Source organism: Malus domestica, chromosome 01 (assembly GCF_042453785.1).
Source record: "Malus domestica chromosome 01, GDT2T_hap1".
NCBI lineage: Eukaryota > Viridiplantae > Streptophyta > Magnoliopsida > Rosales > Rosaceae > Malus > Malus domestica.
In genome coordinates this window covers 273,788-294,385 of record NC_091661.1, presented here as the reverse complement: position 1 = coordinate 294,385, position 20,598 = coordinate 273,788, and the positions used below count along the sequence as shown (strand labels likewise).

The 20,598-nt window shown below is 41.5% G+C and overlaps 2 protein-coding genes across 3 annotated transcripts; one reads left to right on the top strand and one right to left on the bottom strand.

Annotated features, from left to right (window-relative positions):
* Window positions 1–8,276: 8,276 nt before the first annotated feature.
* LOC103425332 (chloride channel protein CLC-c) lies at window positions 8,277–12,556 on the top strand. Its single transcript, XM_008363412.4, has 7 exons — window positions 8,277–8,693; window positions 8,798–8,998; window positions 9,193–9,370; window positions 9,487–9,749; window positions 10,221–10,490; window positions 10,676–11,804; window positions 12,170–12,556. Exons 1-7 carry the CDS (start codon window positions 8,491–8,493, stop codon window positions 12,260–12,262), a joined length of 2,337 nt encoding a protein of 778 aa, XP_008361634.2. The 5' UTR covers window positions 8,277–8,490; the 3' UTR covers window positions 12,263–12,556.
* A 361-nt stretch (window positions 12,557–12,917) lies between these two features.
* On the bottom strand, window positions 12,918–15,188 carry LOC103431763 (uncharacterized). 2 transcript variants are annotated; one of them, XM_070822170.1, is made up of 3 exons: window positions 14,413–15,188; window positions 14,077–14,320; window positions 12,918–13,972 (listed from the first exon to the last, which is right to left on the bottom strand). In XM_070822170.1, exons 1-3 carry the CDS (start codon window positions 15,060–15,062, stop codon window positions 13,313–13,315), a joined length of 1,554 nt encoding a protein of 517 aa, XP_070678271.1. In that variant the 5' UTR covers window positions 15,063–15,188; the 3' UTR covers window positions 12,918–13,312. The 2 variants fall into 2 exon arrangements, with proteins under 2 accessions (XP_070678271.1, XP_008368157.1); XM_008369935.4 differs by having other exon boundaries at window positions 14,116–14,320; window positions 14,413–15,187.
* Between the last annotated feature and the right edge of the window lie 5,410 nt (window positions 15,189–20,598).

The following is a 20,598-nucleotide window of genomic DNA, read 5'->3' as shown; positions in this document are numbered from 1 at the left end:
ATTCTTATGCTTAAGACCACTGATCTCCTGTTTGAGACTTATCACTTCAGCCGCCAATGATTCAACTTGGCGGGTTCGAGCAAATAGGCGTTGGGCCATATTAGACACAGAACCTGCACACTGAACACTGAGAGCCAGAGAATCCTTAACAGCCAACTCATCAGACCGTTTGGAAAGTAGTCTGTTATCTTTGGGAGTGAGAAGGTTCCTGGCCACCATCGCAGCGGTCATATCATTCTTCATCACAGAGTCCCCAATGGTAAGATGACCAGTAGAAGATAAGAAGGATGGACGCCATATGTTGTCTTGAGAAGGCATTGCTGCCTCTTCACCAAAGTTCAAGTCAAAACGACGGTCGGATGGGCCAGACATTCTCAGAAATGATGAAGGAGAAATGAGGTGCAATAAATCTCTGAAGTAAGGGGAAATTTCCTACAAGCAATAACTCTCTGAATGTACTTCTTGCACACAATTGGTGCCCTTATAAAAGAAAGGGCAACAGGGCCATTGGTTCAAAAATCGAAGAGGCACCACTCTCCTGATTTCGAAGAGGCACTACTTGAAGGGAAATAATGAGATTTATGTGGGACTTCTAGTGACTAGCATGTATATACAATTCAAAATTTATATACATTAGCAACGGAAGCATGTTATCACATAATATCAAAGCTATAGTCATGCAAATCCCCTTCAAGAAGCATAGGTTCATATATGATGCATCTAAACATTTTATTGAAGAACAAAGTGAAGGTATAGTTTTATACCTCTTGATCTAGACTTGAGACCAAGGATGGACCACCTCCAAGCTCTTTGTTCTTGGAACTCCTTGAGCCTAGCCTCCCTCCTTGCTTCCTCCACCTTGCTAGAATGAGTGCTCCTTGGTTCTCCTTTAGTCTCCAAGGTTGAAGACCTCTAAAGATCCACACCCACTAGTGTAGTGAGATGGATGGAGGAATGACCAAAAGGGAGAGAAGATGATTAGCTAAAATCTCCCTTATGGTGGCCGGCCTTTGTGTGGGAATTTAGAGAGAGAGATATTTTCTTCTTATGTGAAAAGAACACACAAAAACCCTAATGAAACTTTTCACTAAAAGTTCCTTTTATATCTCAAAGAAAGTTAGCCAACCACTTGACTCCCTCTCTCTCCCTTTCCCTTTATTTGGCCGGCCCCTTTGTGTTGTTTGGGCTTTTGGGCTTTTATTATTTCAAGTCATCCTATGCTTGAATAAAAGGACCCAATGGGTTTGGGCCCAATGGGCCCAAATGAACCCGAACTTTTCTTTAAGCCCAAAATGATCTTTTATCGCTTTTATGATTTCTTTAGACTTTCTAATTAATCACAACACTTAATTAATCCAATTAATTATTTCCATCATCCATTAGTAGTCTCACTAAAAGAGTGTATCGGTGTACAATCATTTTAGGTTCTAATTAGCAAGGCAGTGAGGTGATTGGCACCAATCCAATTGACTATATTTAATCCAATCACTTAGTGAATTAAAACTTACTTTTAATTCTCCTTCTTCTTTGAGGACTACTTATTTAATCATCTAGAAGAACTCACAAGCCATGAGTGACATCTAACCATATATCATGGCTACCCAAGCTAATGTAGAATTTGTTCGGAGAACCTATTCAGTTGGAATTACAATGTAATCCGATCCTTCTCTAAAACAATACTCACAATCATATTACTAGGGTATGGATATTTAATGTCAAACCCCTAGTATGATTATTCCATGTTATATGATTCAATTAAGTCGTACAGGAATGCTTTCCTTTATTACGCTCGATACTTCGGCCGAAGATTCCCAAATCATATCTTAGAGTATTCATCCTCTCATAACGAGTATTAGAGATCCCTTGTTGATCATTCACATGCCTCTGAGAATAAATCACTGACCCCAACAATGCATAGAACACACCCAATATGAGGTGTGGTCACGTCTCATTATCAAAATGATCAGCAACGTATCCCCAAGACAACTATAATGTCTCAGGTCAAAGGATTACTTACATTATTCCAACCATTAGAGTTACTTGCTTGACATGTGAGTAGACCTCCATGCAAGTACTCTCGTTCGATTGTGTTCAGTGAACTCATTCCCTTAATGAGCACCTCCATACCTATTTAAGTGTCACTGCACGAATGGGATGAGACTTTCCATCTTTCCAATTGAAGGGTACATAGTATGTACTGGTCTATGCATTGTCAGTATCCCTCTGACAATCCTATGACCAGGAACCTTTTTGGACATGATGGTTATGTGAAGAAGGTCTCTGTAGTCTAACATCATTAGATTACTTCTTCCATCTATCCATTGTCCATGGATTCACTATTTAGGACATATATCAATTATTGAGATAGTCCTAATTAGTATCTTTGCCTTTTTGATATATAAGAATCATCTATACACACATTCATTGTCCTGAAAGGTTTCTTCCAAAGATTGACTTTCAGGGCATATCTCCAACACTACTTTCAACACGCAACATCAGCTCCTCGGGTACCATAGATAACTTTGCCAAAGATCTCTGACAAAGTTTAGACACATAAATTTTGAAGATCCAGCTACCCTACTATTACCCACAAGGATAAAGGAACAGCACCACTACATGATAACTAGAAAGTCTCAATGTGTGTCAACCTCCGTGCTCCGTGGCAAGGCAGACTGGCAAAAATGTCTAACCTTTACTCACATTCGAGAAAACACTCCTAACAAGATTGCTTGCTCAAAAATCGAAGAGGCACCACTCTTCGAATCTCGAGAGCCAGACTCCCAACAGGTTTACTTTCTCAAAAATCGAAGAGACGCTGCTATCCGAATCTCAAGAGTCAGACTCTCAACAAGATTGCTTTCTCAAAAATCGAAGAGGCACCGTTCTATGAATTTCGAGAGCCAGATCCCCAACAGGATTGCTTGTTTGAAAACCGAAGAGGCACCGCTCTCTGAACTTCGAGAGCCAGATTTCCTTCGATAAAGCTTATTTGCAATCTTCACAGACAACATCAGCTTTCCAGATACCACATACTACATACTACTTTTTCAAAGCACTCTGACAAAGTTAAAACATGTGAAGCTTGTAGCTCCCACTACATCGCTATGACCAAGAAGGGTAAAGGAATAGCATTATTACTTGCTCAAAAATCGAAGAGGCACCGCCCTCCGAATCTCAAGAGCCAGACTCCCAACATGATTATTTTCTCAAAAATCGAAGAGACACTGCTCTCCGAATCTCAAGAGTCAAACTCCAACAGGATTGCTTTCTCAAAAATCGAAGAGGCACTGTTCTCTGAATCTCGAGAGCCAGATCCCCGACAGGATTGCTTGTTAAAAAACAGAAGAGGCACCGCTCTCCGAACTTCGAGAGCCAGATTTCCTTGGATAAAGCTTGTCTGCAATCTTCGCACGCAACATCAGCTTTCCAGATACCACATACCACTTTTTCAAAGTGCTCTGACAAAGTTAAAACACGTAAAGCTTGCAGCTCCCACTACATTGCTACGACCAAGAAGGGTAAAAGAATAGCATTACTACTTGTTGTTAGGGAGACTCCTATATATGTTGACCTCTATCCTCCACGGACAGGCAGACTTGCAAAAATGCTCAACCTTTCCTCATATCTGAGAAGACACTCCCAACGAAGCCTCTCGAAATACTCAGCTTTCTTCCCCCCAATAATAACTATGCAAACCAGCCACACCAGAGCAAGAGTATCTCATATCATCAGGGTCAAAAGCAAGAGTATCCCATATTATGCTTTTTCCTTGTCTTTCCATTTGCCCTTGTTCTTACCTGCAAGACAAGGAGAAAGAAAGCAATTAGTCAACACTTGGAATTAAGCTTTCAGTCAGGAACTAACTGCCTGGAACCCCTTGCCCACTTACTTACCTGGCATTGCTCTCGAGTACTCATCTTCAACATCTTATGCTTTCAGAAAAGATACCACATTTGCCTGAGGAACAGATAGGGCAAGTGAGAAGGATACAAGGAAGCATGTGGAGACAAGCGCAACAGAACACATGCCGATTCATCTATTACTTTATCAACAACAAAAGTATCCCATATCATCAAGGTTGAACGCACTCTTGATTTGATGGACTTGTTTTGACCCTCAAATTATTGAGTCGGCCTTATACTCTAGAGGAAACCAGAAAACCCTTCAGCCCAGTTCAATAATAAGCCTGTAGAAAGTTACTTCTTCAAAAGCAAAAGTATCTCATATCATCTCTTCTCCATTTGCTTCTCCTTATCCTTGTTGCTGTTTACGACACAAGGAGAAGGAGAACAATCAACCGGAAGCCGAAGTCGAACCTCCAATCCAGGTTGCTTGCTTGGAAGTCTGATTGCTTACCTTGTCTGTCACATCTTTCGGTAAATCTCCTAGCTCGGCAACTTGGGGGACTCCTACTATAGGGTTTTGTATCGCACTTGACCAAGCCCAAAACTACAAGTAAGCTTCAAGTAAAATTGATACATTACCTTGTGCATCTTCATCGGTTAAAGATACCACCCCTGGATAGAGGAAAAGTATTTCTAGAGAAGATGCCACATCTACGTATGAGACAAATAAGGCAAGTGAAAATGATACCACACTTCGGTACTTAGAAGTTTCGTGATTACTCAATGGCTTGGATCTTGCAAGTCCCCAACCGAGGAGCTTCCCTTACTCGGGAACTTAGGGGAGCACTGTTTGTACCATACTTGACCAATCCCGAAACTACTGAGCACCGGTCATCGTTATACCATCAAGGAACCAGAAGAGTTTCCCTACAACCAGGAGGCCAATCACAGCGTGACACGTGTCGACATCAGAAGCCAATCATAGCGCGACACGTGTCAACATCAGAAGCCAATCACAACACGACATGTGTCAATGTCAGAATGAAACTAGAAACTCTCTTCTATAAATAGAGAACATTCTCTCACAATATTTCCTAATGTCATTTGTACTGCATCATTCACTAGTACTCACTAAATGAGAGCTTGAACCTATGTACTTGTGTAACCCTTCACAATTAATGAGAACTCCTCTACTCTGGGGACGTAGCCAATCTGGGTGAACCATGTACATCTTGTGTTTGCTTCCCTGTCCCTATCCATTTACTTACTTATCTACACTAGTGACCGGAGCAATCTAGCGAAGGTCACAAACTCAACATTTTCTGTTGTACCAAAATCCTCGCTGATTTTGTGCATCAACAGATTTAATAATTTCTATTAGAATCTTCTAGCACATTACTAACTATATCGTTGTCTTGGTCTTTAGTTAAACTTTCAGCCTATGTGGGTTTTCTTTGATATATAATTCATATGTATCACGGTACTTATTTTTGTTGCTTTTAAGTAATGGATTTGGATCCTCGCTAGATCCCCTCCCTGGGGATCCTAAGGATCAACGAACACGGACCGTTGATAAAAAATTGTGCGGCCACAATTTTTATCTTTTTTATATTTTTCACGCAAAACGATGTTGTTTTACTTTTAAAAATATAAAAAGAATTTAATTGGGACCACACAATTTTTAATCAACGGTCTGTGTTCGTTGATCCCTAGGATCCTCAGGGAGGGGATATGGCAAGGATCCAAATCCTTAAGTAAGAACAACAAAAATAGTGGTAGGGCCAAATGGAGGCTATTAGGCCCATCCTCAAAGTTCATGAATATATAAGGTTTGCTTGCAAATGTTAATAATAAATAGCTTGTAGCGCATTTGCAACTAGAGTTTGACATGTCAATGAGGCCACGAGTTCGAATTCGTTTTTTTGTTTTTGTTTTTGTTTTTTTTTTTTTTTTTGTTTTTTTTTTTTTTTTGTTTCTTTGTTTTCTTGTTTTCAAACGAAACCCACTAAACCCCCTCTCTTTTTTTTGCTTTTTTTTTTTGCCAAATTAAACCCCTTTGCAATTAGCCTTCAGTTTTATCATATAAAACTAATTCTTTTTTGTTCAATTGATATAAAACAAGGTTTATTCAATTTAGAAGAAGATTCAATTATGTTGAAAGGAATATCAATTTTTTGTTCGAATCTTTCTTTTTTATTAAAGCTCATAAACAAGTTATGTTCTTATGATATATTCATCTCAATACTAAATTTTCCATAAAAAGTTTAACGCCCCATCACTCTTGTTTGATGAATCCATGCCAATAAAAAAAGAAACCTTAAATATTTCTCTAACTAATTAGATTGCTATTTGGTTTAATTTATTTTATATGTTAAAAAGGCCTATTATGAAACTGATTTCTGACTCTGTCACTGTAACATCCCACATTGCCTAGGGGAGTGGATCATATAAGCCTTATATGTATATTCTCATCTCTATCTAGCACGAGGCCTTTTGGGAGCTCATTAGCTTCGGGTTCCATCGGAACTTTAAAGTTAAGCGAGTTCGTGCGAGAGCATTCCCAGGATGGGTGACCCACTGGGAAGTTCTCGTGTGAGTTCCCAAAAACAAAACCGTGATGGCGTGGCTGGGGCCCAAACCGGACAATATTTTGCTACGGTGGAGTCGAGCTTGGGATGTGGTGGGGGCCCGGGCCGGGATGTGACAATTTGGTATCAGAGTCAATCCCTGGTCGCATGTGTGCCGATGAGGACGTCAAGCCCTTAAGGGGGGATGGATTATAACATCACACATTGCCCAGTGGAGCAGATACTGTAAGTCTTATATGTATATTCTCATCTCTACCTAGCACGAGGCATTTTGGGAACTCACTGGCTTCGGGTTCCATCGTAACTCTGAAGTTAAGCGAGTTCACGCGAGAGCGTTCCCAGAATGGATGGCTCACTAGGAAGTTTTTGTGTGAGTTCCCAAAAACAAAACTGTGAGGGCGTAGCCGGGGCCCAAAGCGGACAATATCGTGCTACGGTGGAGTCGAGCCCAGGATGATGGGGATCCGAGCCGGGATGTGACAGTCACTAAACAAAAGCACATATACATAAAACATGTTTTTACTGTGTAGTAATTTCGTACCTTAGAAAGAAAGGAAAACTAATGAAAAGGGTTTGAAAACTTTGAGTTTTAATAATAAGGACAAAATATAGGGTAAAGTGAATAGTACCAGGATTGACTTTTTAGTGTAAAAATGTGGTTTTTCGTTAAAGTGAACAGTACCGGGTGTTTTTCGTTAAAGTTCCCTAGGAAGAAATATAATATATTTTTAGCCTATAGTAATTGTACTATCCTATCCTTGAAAGTGATTCATCTAAGCAATTCCTTAAACGTATCATTATTCTTCCATGGGTTTTTATCACAAATGGTCCCTGAAATTGACCCAACTCATCAAGCTGGTCCCTGAAATTAAAAATCCATCAATGTAGTCCATAAAATTAGGTATCGCAAATCAATGCGGTCCTTCCATCACAATTCCGTCAAAAAAATCTGTTATATGCTGATGTGGCACATGACTGGGTCCTACAAGTTTAGTTAATATTTCCACGTGGATTATAAAATATTTTAATAATAAAAAATTAATTTATATAATTAAAAACTTTAAAAAAACGAAAGAAAAAAAAATGATTGTTCATCATCTTCTTCCCTCCCATCCGAGTAATCATCCGAGCAAACCCGTGGCTTGCGCCTCTGCGAGCACAACATTCGAGGTCGACCAAGCTCCAACTCCCGCCACTCCGTCCTATCTCTTGCCTTTTCAGGTCGGGCACGAGTTCGACTTGCATAAGCTGGAGCCCAAGTATCCTCTGATCATCAGCGACATAGACATAGCTCAGGACAGAGGTTGGGCTGCGCATTCCAACGGTAATTTCTCCATTAATCTGCTTTTTCTTCTGTAATGTCACACTTTCTAATTTGTTTTATTATATTTTCGATTTAATTTTTGAATTTTGGGGTTGTGTTGCTTCATAGTGTGGGTGGAGACGATATTGGGTGCTTTGGGGCTTATGGATATTAGGTAGGTGTTTCTCGATTCGGAGCGGAAGCGGAAGGGTGTAGCTTCCTTGGCTAGGAGAAGAAGCTCTTTTTTTTTTTCTTTTTTTTTTTAAGTTTTTTAATTGTTCAAAGATTAAAATTGTTTTTTTATTATTTTAAGTATTTTTAATCCACATGACAATATTAATTAGACTTGTGGAACTCAATCATGTGCCTGCCACGGATGGACCACATTGATATGTGATACCCAATTTTAGAGACCATATTGATGAATTTTTAATTTAAAAACCATCTTGATAAGTTTGGTTAATTTCAAGAACCATTTATGATGTCTTCCTTTGCTTTGGATCACTTTAACATGTTTTCCTTTTCTTGCCATTATATGACATTGACAAGTGGAAACAAGTACGTGGCAGACCACAAACAAACAGAAATAAAAAAGTATTTCTCTCTCTCTCTCTGCTCTTCCTCTGTCTCGGATCGATCTGATTGAGTCGTTGACCTTAGTCCTTACCTGAGACAACAACTGAAGCAACTAGTTTGTTCTGGGCTGGAATCGCAGGCAGCAGCAAAGGAATCACTCCGTGTAATATTTCATAAGATGATGAATGAAGAAAATGGAAGCAGCAGCAGCAGTAGCAGCAGCTTGGTGAGTGACGATGGTGGCGACATTGAGAATTTGGATTTGTTGGATGGAAGGAGGAGGACATGTAGCCAACCACTTCTTAGCAAGAGGAAGAACACTACTTCTCAGATTGCCATTGTCGGTTCCAATCTCTGCTCCATCGAAAGCCTTGACTACGAGTAAGCAAGCCAAACCAAACCCAACCCAACCCTGCCTTCTTTCCATTTCGATTTCCTCGATTTCGATTTCAATGAATGAATGAATTGAACATTTACAATTGCAGGATGTTTGAGAATGAAATATTCAGGCAGGACTGGAGGTCAGCTAAGAAGGTGCAAGTATTTCAGTATGTTGTGCTCAAGTGGGCTTTTGCGCTTCTCATCGGGATCGTTACTGGCCTCGTTGGCTTCTTCAATAATATTGCAGTTGAGAATATAGCTGGATTCAAGCTTCTTCTGACCACAGCTCTCATGTCTGACAAAAAGTACGTTCACATTTCCCATTTCCCATGTCAATGAATGTCTTCTTATATATTTATTTTACTCAAAAAAAAACCAACAAAAGTGGCGTATAGAAAAATCACCATTTTAGTTTTTCGCCCCGGGCCACCAAAAATTCAGGAAGGGCCCTGGTTCTAGTGTTATATGAACATGAAACTGAGATATGATTTCTGTGCAGATATTACAAGGCTTTTGCGGCATATGCTGCCATCAATGTAGCTCTAGCAGCAGCTGCAGCAGCTCTTTGTGCTTTTATTGCTCCTGCCGCAGCAGGTTCCGGCATTCCTGAGGTTAAAGCTTATCTAAATGGTGTCGATGCACATTCAATACTCGCTCCAAGCACTCTCTTTGTCAAGGTGTAAAATTTTTACGCTCCACTGCAGAGTCTGTGTACCCTTGCTTTGTTTAGAACTTGCGTTTTAAATTGAACCATGGTTTCTTTAGTTTATGCCTATCATTATGGATTTTGCAGATTTTTGGTTCCATTCTTGGGGTGTCAGCCGGATTCGTGGTTGGTAAAGAAGGGCCCATGGTTCATACGGGTGCTTGCATAGCCTCTTTCCTTGGGCAGGGGGGCTCTCGCAAGTATCATTTAACTTGGTCATGGCTAAGATACTTCAAGAATGATTGCGACCGAAGAGACTTGATCACATGTGGTGCTGCTGCTGGTGTGGCTGCTGCATTTCGTGCCCCAGTTGGTGGTGTTCTGTTTGCTCTTGAGGAAGCAGCTTCGTGGTACATCTTTCTCACTCACTCACTCTCCCTCTCTTATAAGAATAATGAGTTTGGCCATTTGAGCATCAAAGAAATCGAGAACAAGAGAAGTAGAGAAAAGATCAGAGAAACTTAAGAAAGAACTGGAACAATGTGAGATAGTTATGGTAAAATTATATTTATATGTACAATCAAGGAAACAATAGTAAACATATATCTTGTTCCTTTAATATGATAGTATATTAGCGGTCATTATTGATCTCTGCCCTGTAGTTTAGACTGTTGAGTTAGTTGGTCATCTTGTGCTGCAAGATGATATATTTACGACATAAGTGGTTGAAGTATTATGCTATAAATTATGAAAATGGTCTTAAAAAATGAACTTGCATTTTCTTTCTTCTGTCACTGTGAAAACAGAAAAAATGCAACTCTTGTAACGTGTAACATAATAGGTCCTGAGAATATCTGTTATCTTTACCTGGAAAACTTCAGGTGGCGGAGTGCTCTGCTTTGGAGGACATTTTTCACAACAGCAGTTGTTGCAATAGTTTTGAGAGGCTTTATACAATATTGTACTACAGGAAATTGTGGGTTATTTGGGGAAGGAGGTCTGATCATGTATGATGTCAGTGCAGCCGGTGCAACATATAGTGGCCCCGATATACTAGCAGTGTTATTCCTAGGAACTGTTGGAGGTATTCTTGGAAGCATATATAACTATTTCGTGAACAAGGTCATCCGAACTTATAGCATCATTCATGAGTATGTTCTCTTACCCAATCGTGACTACTAAGATTTGTGACTTTACCTATAAAATAACCACCTCTGAATTTGTTGGTGACATGATTACAATTCTGATTCGGTTCTTGCTCTCACTATGGATTTGTCGCCTTTAATCAGGTTTTTTTGTTTTTCTCCTAATTTATCTGGTTTTCCTTTTGTTGCAGAAAGGGTGCTGCTCCCAAAATCTTACTCGTTATCACCATTGCCCTCTTGACATCATGTCTTTCTTATGGCTTGCCATGGTTTGCAGAGTGCCAACCATGCCCTACTGACGAGAGTGTGAGTTGTCCTACTGTTGGCAAATCTGGTAACTATAAAAGTTTCAATTGCCCCTCGGGCTATTATAATGACCTCGCCTCCCTCTTTCTAAACACCAATGATGATGCCATTCGTAATCTATTCAGCACCAGTACAAAAAAAGAATTTCACATTTCCTCACTTTTCATCTTCTTTGCCGCCATTTACTGCCTCGGAATTATCACTTATGGCATTGCTATTCCTTCTGGGCTCTTTATCCCTGTCATATTAGCTGGAGCTTGCTATGGACGTCTTGTTGGGAGGTTGTTTGAATCAATCTCTACTCTAGACACAGGTCTATTTGCTCTACTAGGAGCTGCCTCCTTCCTGGGTGGCACTATGAGAATGACAGTCTCACTCTGCATTATACTGCTTGAACTCACGAATGACTTACTGTTGCTTCCCCTTGTGATGTTGGTTCTCCTTATTTCAAAAACTGTGGCTGATAACTTCAACAAGGGAATTTACGACCAGATAGTCAAAATAAAGGGACTGCCTTATTTGGAGGCTCATGCAGAACCTTACATGAGGCAATTGGTCACAGCTGATGTTGCTACTGGACCATTGGTTACTTTTTCTGGGATTGAGAAGGTAGGGCGTATATTGGATGCTTTGAGGACTACGGGGCACAATGGATTTCCGGTGATTGATGAACCGCCTTTTTCGGATGCTCCAGAGTTGTGCGGTCTTGTTTTAAGGTCTCATTTGCTTATTTTGCTCAAGGGTAAGGTTTTTTCGAGGGAAAGGGTTGTTTGTGAAGAAGAGATCCTAGGGAGATTTGCCGCATTTAATTTCGCAAAGGCAGGGTCAGGAAAGGGAATCAAAGTGGAGGATCTTGATATTGAAGAGGAGGAGATGGATATGTATGTTGATCTACATCCTATTACAAATGCATCTCCGTACACAGTTGTTGAGACAATGTCACTTGCCAAAGCTGCTATTCTCTTTCGGCAACTCGGTCTCAGACACCTATGTTTGGTACCAAAGAGCCAAGGGGTAAGTTGTTCTCCTCCTTTGCCATGGTCTCTTTTTCTCTGCTCTCTTGTTCAAGTTAAACAAGCGATTGTGATTGTGCTTTTGGACGAGGGACATAAATTTCCATGGAACTTAGGATAAATGTGTTAAGATTGCGATTCATTTGTAGTTTTTTCGTAGTAGTTTTGAAGTGCTTGTGTGGTTCATTGGTAGTGTTCTTGTAGTGCATTTTTAACAATTGTGTCTGAAATTCTCTGATACCATGAAAGTTCCTCGTCCAAACGCTAACTGAAGTTGAATAACAGCTCCAAAAATATTCATAAGAATTCCTGAAACGCTTCTCTAAACAACTTTGTCATGTTTTTCTTTGCGCATGGGGATGACAGAGACCTCCAATCGTCGGAATTCTAACGCGACATGACTTCATGCCGGAGCACATTTTGGGACTCTACCCGCATATAAAGGCTCATAAGTCATAAGTAGACCAGACCGACTGGCGGAACCTCAATTCAGATGCGATATGTGTTTATGTTCGTCTGTGTGTTAACGGCTTGATTAAGTCGTTGGTCATCGTCGGAAGCGAGATTTTTAATCAAGACTTGGTAGCATGTTAAATGGAGACGGGCAGGTTTTTGTTTCATCTGGTGAGGTCTTTTTTTTTCATGAATCACGAAGATCTGTATCATCCTGGAAGATCTAAAAGCAAATTCTATTATATATCATCATTGTACATTATTTACATTAAATAAAGAGTAACTCATTCGTTTTAATCATTCATATCTTTTTCTTGTTACAGAACCATTCATGTCTTTGATAATGTAAAACTTCTGATACATTTCAATTTGACGACACCTCGTGCTCGAAATTTCTCCATCTTCAAGCTTAGCATGTGTCAATTGTGAATCATGTTATAGATTCAGTTTTTCTTATCTATAGTTTAGTGCATAGCCTCTGTACTTGCAGTTAAACGACTGGTGAAGGGCGTTAAAGCTACAGGATTTCAGAGTTCCGTCGAGCAGTCATAATGCATACTTCTTTCCTTTCCAATCACAAAATATGCTACACCTAAGAATCCAAATACTATAAAGATGAATAACTCCAAAGACACACATATATATTGGAGACTTTTCAAAGTGCACAGGAAAATAAGTGCTCTAATTAAGAAGTGAAAGCAATCCGTGGTAACTACAAAATTTGTAGATGACTCCGACAGTCATGTACAGACCCACAATCAACGGAGAGGACTTGGACACAAGAAAAAGAAGCAATGCTCTGCCAAGTCCTATTCTCCGTGACAAGAGTTTAAAACGATGGTTTATAAAAATGCCAGAAAACTGGATTCAGCTAGAGCTTTCTAGCGGGGAAACGAGAAAGCACTGCCCCAATTGCTTCATAATGGTCTCCATTTCAGCAAAAATAATCACTCTTATGGCAACATGACAGCATTGTGACTTCCATACCTTCACTTTGGCAAGGAACTCGTAGCCAGTGCATGAAAACAGGGAGTGCGAAAAGGAAAGCCAAGACATTCATTTTCTTTTCAACTTGTTCGTCCAAGAGGCTTCTTTAGCATTAGCAGCATATATTTGAAGCTTCCGAAGGATCTTCCTCTCACTGATACGAAGCACCAAAGAATGGTACAACTTCTTCTCACTTATGCAACTACACCTACCCAATGCTCTGATATCATCTTCTAATGAATTTGCACCATACAGGCTGTCCCGCATATCTGCGAGGGACGAAAGAGCATTACAAAGAGATTTTGTCAGCAACAGTTCCTCGGTCAACATTTCAGCATTGTGGCGCAATTGTTGGCTTTTGTCTGGAAAAATGATGTCGACATGCATAGGTTCATCGGAGCTTCCTCCAGCAGTTGCAATAGCAAGATCCAACTTATAGTATTCTTCGTCGGCTAAGAGCATTATGTACAATAAAACCAACATGTCAAATTGGGGTTGTCCATGAAATGAAATCTCAAAATATTCAGAGTCGTGGGTGACACACCCAGAGTAATGAAATCGTCTCCAGAGGGATACCCTTGCTCTACGATGCTGGCCAGAGAAGGAGGAACCCCAGCGGAGGATGAGTTCCAAGTCGATATTGACAATGTCATATGGATTATCAGGCTCTGTAAAACCGTATCTGTGAAGCAGGGCTGCGTTACCCAATGGCCCGTATGTATTGAAGACCTGAGAAGAAAAGAAAAGAAAAGGGAAAGCTAAGCACTGAAAATAACTTAATGAGTTGTGTAGTTAGGAAACATGAAAGCAGAAACTTAGAATCGAGCGTTTACAAGAAAGACAGGAAACAATGAATGTAAGAGAGTGGAAACCTCAGCTCCAAGTTTGACATCTTTCACCATAGTCATTTCCAAATCATCATCGTCCTCGTCCTCGTCGTCCTCCTCCTCCTCGCCGGAAGCATCAGAAGGAGCAGAAGCAGATTCTGTGGTTTGCTGGGGGGTGTCAGAGTCAGATTGACTACTCTGAGGAGAGGTCATCAAGTGGACATCCTCAGCTGCGGTTTTGTGATTAAACCTGAATGGAATGGAATGGAAAGGAATGGAATTGAATTGTACTGAAATAAGAATTGAATCGAATCGAAATGTATGAAATTACAGTTCACATACAGGTCAGCCAAAGGAACCATTCCGATTCCGTGGTAATCATCAATCCGAAAAGACCGAGAAGAAATGAATGTCCTTGCTACTAAGTAGTCCTGGAATTGGAATGAATTGGAGGAATTGGAATTAAGAAGCATGAGCAGCAAGGGCTCAACGCTCTCCTTCCACTGCTTCCTCATATCAGACCTCTCTGCCTTGACCGTCGCCGCCTCCAGCTCTGTCCCTTGCAGTAGACGCTCCACCTCTTGGGCACTCCAAACCAACGGCAACGCCGCCGCCTCTTCTTCGCTCAACAGCTCCAGGTACGGGGCCCACCGGGAGCGCTCCCCCAGGCTCCTCTCGTACATCAGAGCCACCGCCAGCCCGACCAACTCCTCCTCATTTTCCAAAGCCTCGGCAGCCTCAGGTTCGGCAGCAGCGGCGGCGGTTCTGATGGTGAGGCACGCCAGCTTTGGTATTCTGGCCACCACGTCCCCTTCCTTGAGGTCGCCGACGGCTCTGACACTGATTCCCACTCCTCCGGCGGTAGCTCCGTCGTTCCGCAAGTCTAGGGCGTCGCTGCATTCAATCCCTTCCTGCTTCATCCATCGCTTGAACGCCCTCACCCGCCTGCTATTGCTGCCGCTGCTTTGGCGGCTGCTGCTCCCCATTACCATAGTCTAGAGTCTAGACCCAGTTGAGGAGGATTTTCACATTGTAGAATTGTGGTATTTTGATTTATTTACGGATTTGCCACTTAGAAAAAAAAAGGCAGTACGCATGTGAGGGAAATGATATTGGGAAAGGTAGAGTTTAGGAGATTTATAGCCACCCTTCCTTGTCAAGAGGCACCTCTAACAATTGTACTAACAACGTAACCAAAAAAAAAAAAAAAGGCTCATCATTCTAGTTGTTTAATCAATATAATATTCAATGCATAAAATCCAAACCTCAATTCGTGCTTACTTGTTCTGATTCTCCTTCACATTCTTGAATTGATGGAAACACTCGATCGCCTCAACCACACAGTTTATATCCATTGCTTTAAATACCAGTTCTTTTTGCAAAACATTCTCCTTTGGCTCACTGTCTTGGAGTTTTTCACACCTTGGGACGTAAAAAATCAACGTCGTATGGCAAACGACTTTCGTCTTCTTCTTCGCCCCCCATTTCATTCCCACAGTATTTGATGTCCCCCTCGTATACTAGCCCTTCCTCTTCGTTCCCACATGCTCACTCTCAAGTGTGTAAATAACAACCTCATCATCGGAACTTTGGGCTTCTTCATACTCCTCCAATACACATTCTCCAATCAATCCAAGCATCTCCTTGCATCCAACTACGGGACTATCCCACTCAAGAGTCCCTAGAAGCTCGTTCAAACCCTTTTCGTCGGCACCTCCCATAACCTTCTTCCCTCTTGATCCCTCCCATAACCTCCTTCCCTGTTGATGTCTCAGCCTCCCCCCCCCCCCCCCTTTGCCTTCATCAACTCCATTTTGACAAAAATTTCAGCAAAATAATAACACCTAAGATTAAGGCCAAAAGCCTCACGCGCCCATGATGAATGGGGGGGGCTTTGGTTGAAGAATCTCCAATGCCAAAGTTAGAATTATGAAAAGAATGTATTTAGGAGTTTGTGGGTAGCAAATGACTTAGCTTTTTAGTGGGATAATAGGGCTATTTATAGGGGAGTGGCTTACCCTATTTGGAGAATAGTGGCCAACCAAATGTGGTGTAATTGGGTGAATAATTGCAAGATATTATGTGAAATAATATCTTACAATTAACATGGCAATTAATCCTAAATTAAATAGGAAATTTAGGAGTTACCTTTTGAATAAGGATTTGATGAGGAGTGATGAGAGGGATTTGAATAAATACCATTTTGATCACCTTTGACTCTTCCTTATTTGATTCGTTATTGTCCATTGCATGTGTGTGGGAATCCCGGTGTGCCTCGTGTGTAATTTTGTCCTTTTAACCCAAAAGTCCATGTGTCATCTCCATAATTTTCTTGATTATTTTTGGCTCCACAAATGCCCCCACACCTGTTGGGCTGCTCGCAAGAAAGGGCATTAGGTGTAAAGATCTTCCCTTGCTTTAGGAAACATAAGATTGTTTCCTATTTTGATGTAGATTCTCACTTTAATTGGAAATTAGATCCTTCTAGGAAAGGGAAATAAATTAATTCTTGTCTTCTTAATTTTTTGGAGCCTTGGGGCTTGAAATTTGTCTCGACGGGGGTCGAGGATGTGTTTGGAGAGGCCACAACATTGTTGTTATGGATGGCTTACTGCAGCTCGACTTGGGCTGAGCTGATTGCAGCGCTGGGCTAGGCCTAACACGGGTCAGGCGTGTGAGCAATGGGTTGGGCTTTGGGCCTAACCTGCTGAGGTGGTGTCTAGGAGGCGTGGGCTTCCTAGTTTGCTGGGCTCAGGCCTATATGCAAAGAAAGAGCGTGTGAGGCGCGGGGGCGCCTACCCCTTTTCTAGATGAATTGGGCCAAGAGGCCTTTGGGCTGAGAGAGAAAGGTACTAGGCCATGGGGCCTGGCGTGGCTACTAGGCTCCTGTGTTCTTGGGCTTGTGGCTGATTGGTCCTTGGGTCATGGGGCTTGGTGCGCTGTTTTTTTTTAATTTTTTATGTGTGTGCAGTCGTCTAACAATTCCTTGTGTCTTTGTACAATTTCTTCGAGCATGTCTTCTTCAAGTCACAAGGGTGATGATGGTGTGCCGTTGTTGTATTGTCAAGGTGGGTCTTTGAGTAAGGTAGGCTACTTCAAAGTTGCCCACTTCAAAATTAGTTCCAATGACACGTTCAGAGATTTAGTTGAAGCATATAGGCACGTCATTTCGTCTTGCGTGCATGTGAAGCATGTCAAGGAGGGGAGTAGTCGTGAGCCGTGTAGTGAGGGCTTAGAGAGCTATCAAGTTTCACCCTTACTATTTCATGTTGGGATTTACTTTTCCCATGCCACGTTTCTTCCAAGAAGTGCTTTGCTCCATGAAGTGTGCCTCCGTTCAGTGTTCTCTAAATGTGGTCCGGGTACGGTGGGATTCCTCAATCTGAGCCAATTTTTTAACTTGGATCTAACTGTCAATGATTTATGGTACTTTTTTGGCATAGGCCGTATTGATGGAGTTGGGCAGCTACAATCCCGCCATAGGCTTTTTGATAATTTGAGCAAGGGAGATCATGACTAGGCCAAGGAGACTTTGGAGATAAGTGGAGAGTGGGAGTCTGATTCTTCCCCTGAGCTACGTGTTTCAATGATTTTCATCACTGGTAACTAGACTGCTTGGTCTTTAGGCTGCTTTGTGCTTTTGTTAAGCTCTTGTCTTAATTTATTAATTGTCTTCCATTATCTATGTAGATTCAGAATTTGGCTTAACTCCCAAGACTTCTCCAGATATGAAGAAAGTGCATGTTGCTTTAGGTATCCCCACTGAGTATCGTGAATGGCGTTGGCTGCTTAGGTATCTTCGCTGGAGAAAGGTGGGCTACCCTCGAGAGAGGAGATAAAGCAGATCAAGGCAGATGCATTGGATCATCCAATCGTTGTTGTGGAGCTTGCTGTGAATGAATATGGAAAGAAGAGATCTTCTCTGCCTGCTTAAAAGATGCTGGTTGAGAAAAATTTGAATGCTTCCTCCATTGCTCGTGAGGGTCTGTCTGCTGCTGAAAGGCTTGTGATTGACTTGACTTATTCCAAGGGGAAGAAAGATGAGGCTGCTAGATCTGAGCCGGTGATGCCTGCTATGCCGAAGATAACTAGTATGATTCCTGATAGGATTGCTTAGAGTAGGGGTTCTGTTGTGCCTCTAATGCTGAGGTTTGTGCCAAGACGTCTGTTGATGCACAAAATTAGTGAGGACTTTGGTACAACACAAAATGTTAAGTTTGTGACCTTCGCTAGATTGCTTCGGTCACTAGTGTGGATAAGTATGTAAATGGATAGAGACAGGGAAGCAAACACAAGATGTACGTGGTTCACCCAATTGGCTACGTCCATGGAGTATAGGAGTTCTCATTAATTGTGAAGGGTTTACACAAGTACATAGGTTCAAGCTCTCCTTTAGTGAGTACAAGTGAATGATTTAGTACAAATGACATTCGGAAATATTGTGAGAGAATGATCTCTATTTATAGAAGAGAGTTTCTAGTTTCATTTTGCATTGACACGTGTCGTGTTATGATTAGCTTCTGATGTTGACACGTGTTGGGCTATGATTGGCTTTTGATGTCGACACGTGTCGCGCTGTGATTGGCCTCCTGGTTGGAGGGAAACTCTTATAGGTCCTTGACGGTATAACGTTGACCGGTGCTCAATAGTTTCGGGATTGGTTAAGTATGGTACAAACAACGTCTATTGGGAGCTATGTTCGATTCACCTTTGGAGAGACTTGCTACTATGAAGAGTGATAAGGCAATTATGCTACTAAAGTGGCGCCACGTTCTATTCCTCTTGCTACTGAGACTGGTTCACCTGTTGAGGGTCGGTAGTTGGACGTTTTACTTATAGAAGCAAACAAGTCTACGTGACCACTTGGCTGTTAACTTTGGCTTTCTTCAATCCTTTGAGCTATGTGGCCTGCATCACTACATATTAAAGATTTATGGGGTATGGAATTCGCTAACCTTTTGTATCAAAAGTACGTGGTTTTATGGAATTTCATAGGCAAAGGTCCAAGCGAACTCTTTGCTCTTTATGTAATCAATTATGTGGGTTGCGTAGCAAGTAGCACAACATTTTTGGAATTAGTACTGATCTGAACGATGATTCCGCGCTTGGCAGAGATGAAGCTTATCGATTACATAACATGTCAGCAGTGCATAGAGCTTCATATAAGCACGCTAATTGTTTAACCTTTCACAAAAGTGTGCAGTTGTATAAGTTTAGCGCTTACTGCTTGAAGGGCAAGTCGTAGGCTGGCTTCTGGAAACTGTAAGCTACCTTAGTGCAGTCGATAGTAGCTTTAGGGTTCTAGGGCAACCATCCATATAACGTATTGCATAATGTGTCGCCTTCGTCTTTGAGACCTGGTTCCTCACGGGTTAGGCTAAGAGACTTAAAATCCTTCAGTTAGCAAAGCCTTGAAAAATACCATTATGGCTACTTCTAGGAATTTCGGCATAAGCCATTGTTCACCTAGTTATACCAAAGCAGCTCGACTTATCCATATCTAGATATTTGGAGTGTATAGTTGATCCTCTTTCATCGGAGAGCAGACCCATGCAGGTGTCGAGGGATTAGTTTACCTTATCATAGTTGGTCCTTATATGGGTGCAATTCCTGCGATAAGTCCCTAAAAAAGGGGGGTGCAGAAGTGATCAGTTGTTGTAAGCATGCAGTCGAGCCAAGTTATGAATAACTTCTAAATTCCTCGTTGAAAAAATGAGCGAAATGAATGAGAACTTAGCTGTAAGGTAGGAACTACATAACAACTGGATAGTCATCGACTTGTGAGGTGGTGCCCATTGAGCTGCTGAAGTCTTCAGGTTTTGATGTAGCAGGAGGTCACGCATTCCTAAAATTGTAGACGTCCCATTGCTTTTCAATCTCTTTGTTGTTCATGGTGGTGAGGGTGTAACTACCCTTGCCGCCTACTCTATTGATCTTGTATGGACCTTCCCAGATGGGTTCCATCTTTTTGGAGCCTTTTTTGCGAGCAGTGATGAAGGTTGTCTTAGGACTAGATCTTCAGGTTGGAACTGCAAGATCTTGGCTCTTTTATTGTAGTTGGAGATGAGTTGTTGTTGGTAGGCTGTAATGCGGGTGATGACCTTCTTGTGTTCCTCCTTTACCAGATCTAAGTTTGTGGCCATCTCTTATCTGTTCTGCTCGATGCTTGGCAGTAGAGTGCTAATACTTGGCATGATGACATTGGAAGGGATGATTGCTTCTGAACCAAGGTTGGGCCTTTATCGCCTTGCAGGGTCAATAAACTAAGCCGTATTGGCCAAGTTCCAATGTCTATTTCATTACTCATTGAGAAGCGTTTGGACCGTGTAGGATTGATCATAGAGGATACTGAGTCATGACAATGACTATATGAGCTTGAAAATATGGTCTGAGCTTCCGAGCCGTCACAACTAGGGCCAAATTCAATTTCTTGATCTTTAGATATTTGGTTTTTGCATCAAGAAGAGCTTTAGAAGTGTAGAATACTGGTAGTTGGGCCCTTAGCTTATCTCGTATAAGGGCAAAGCT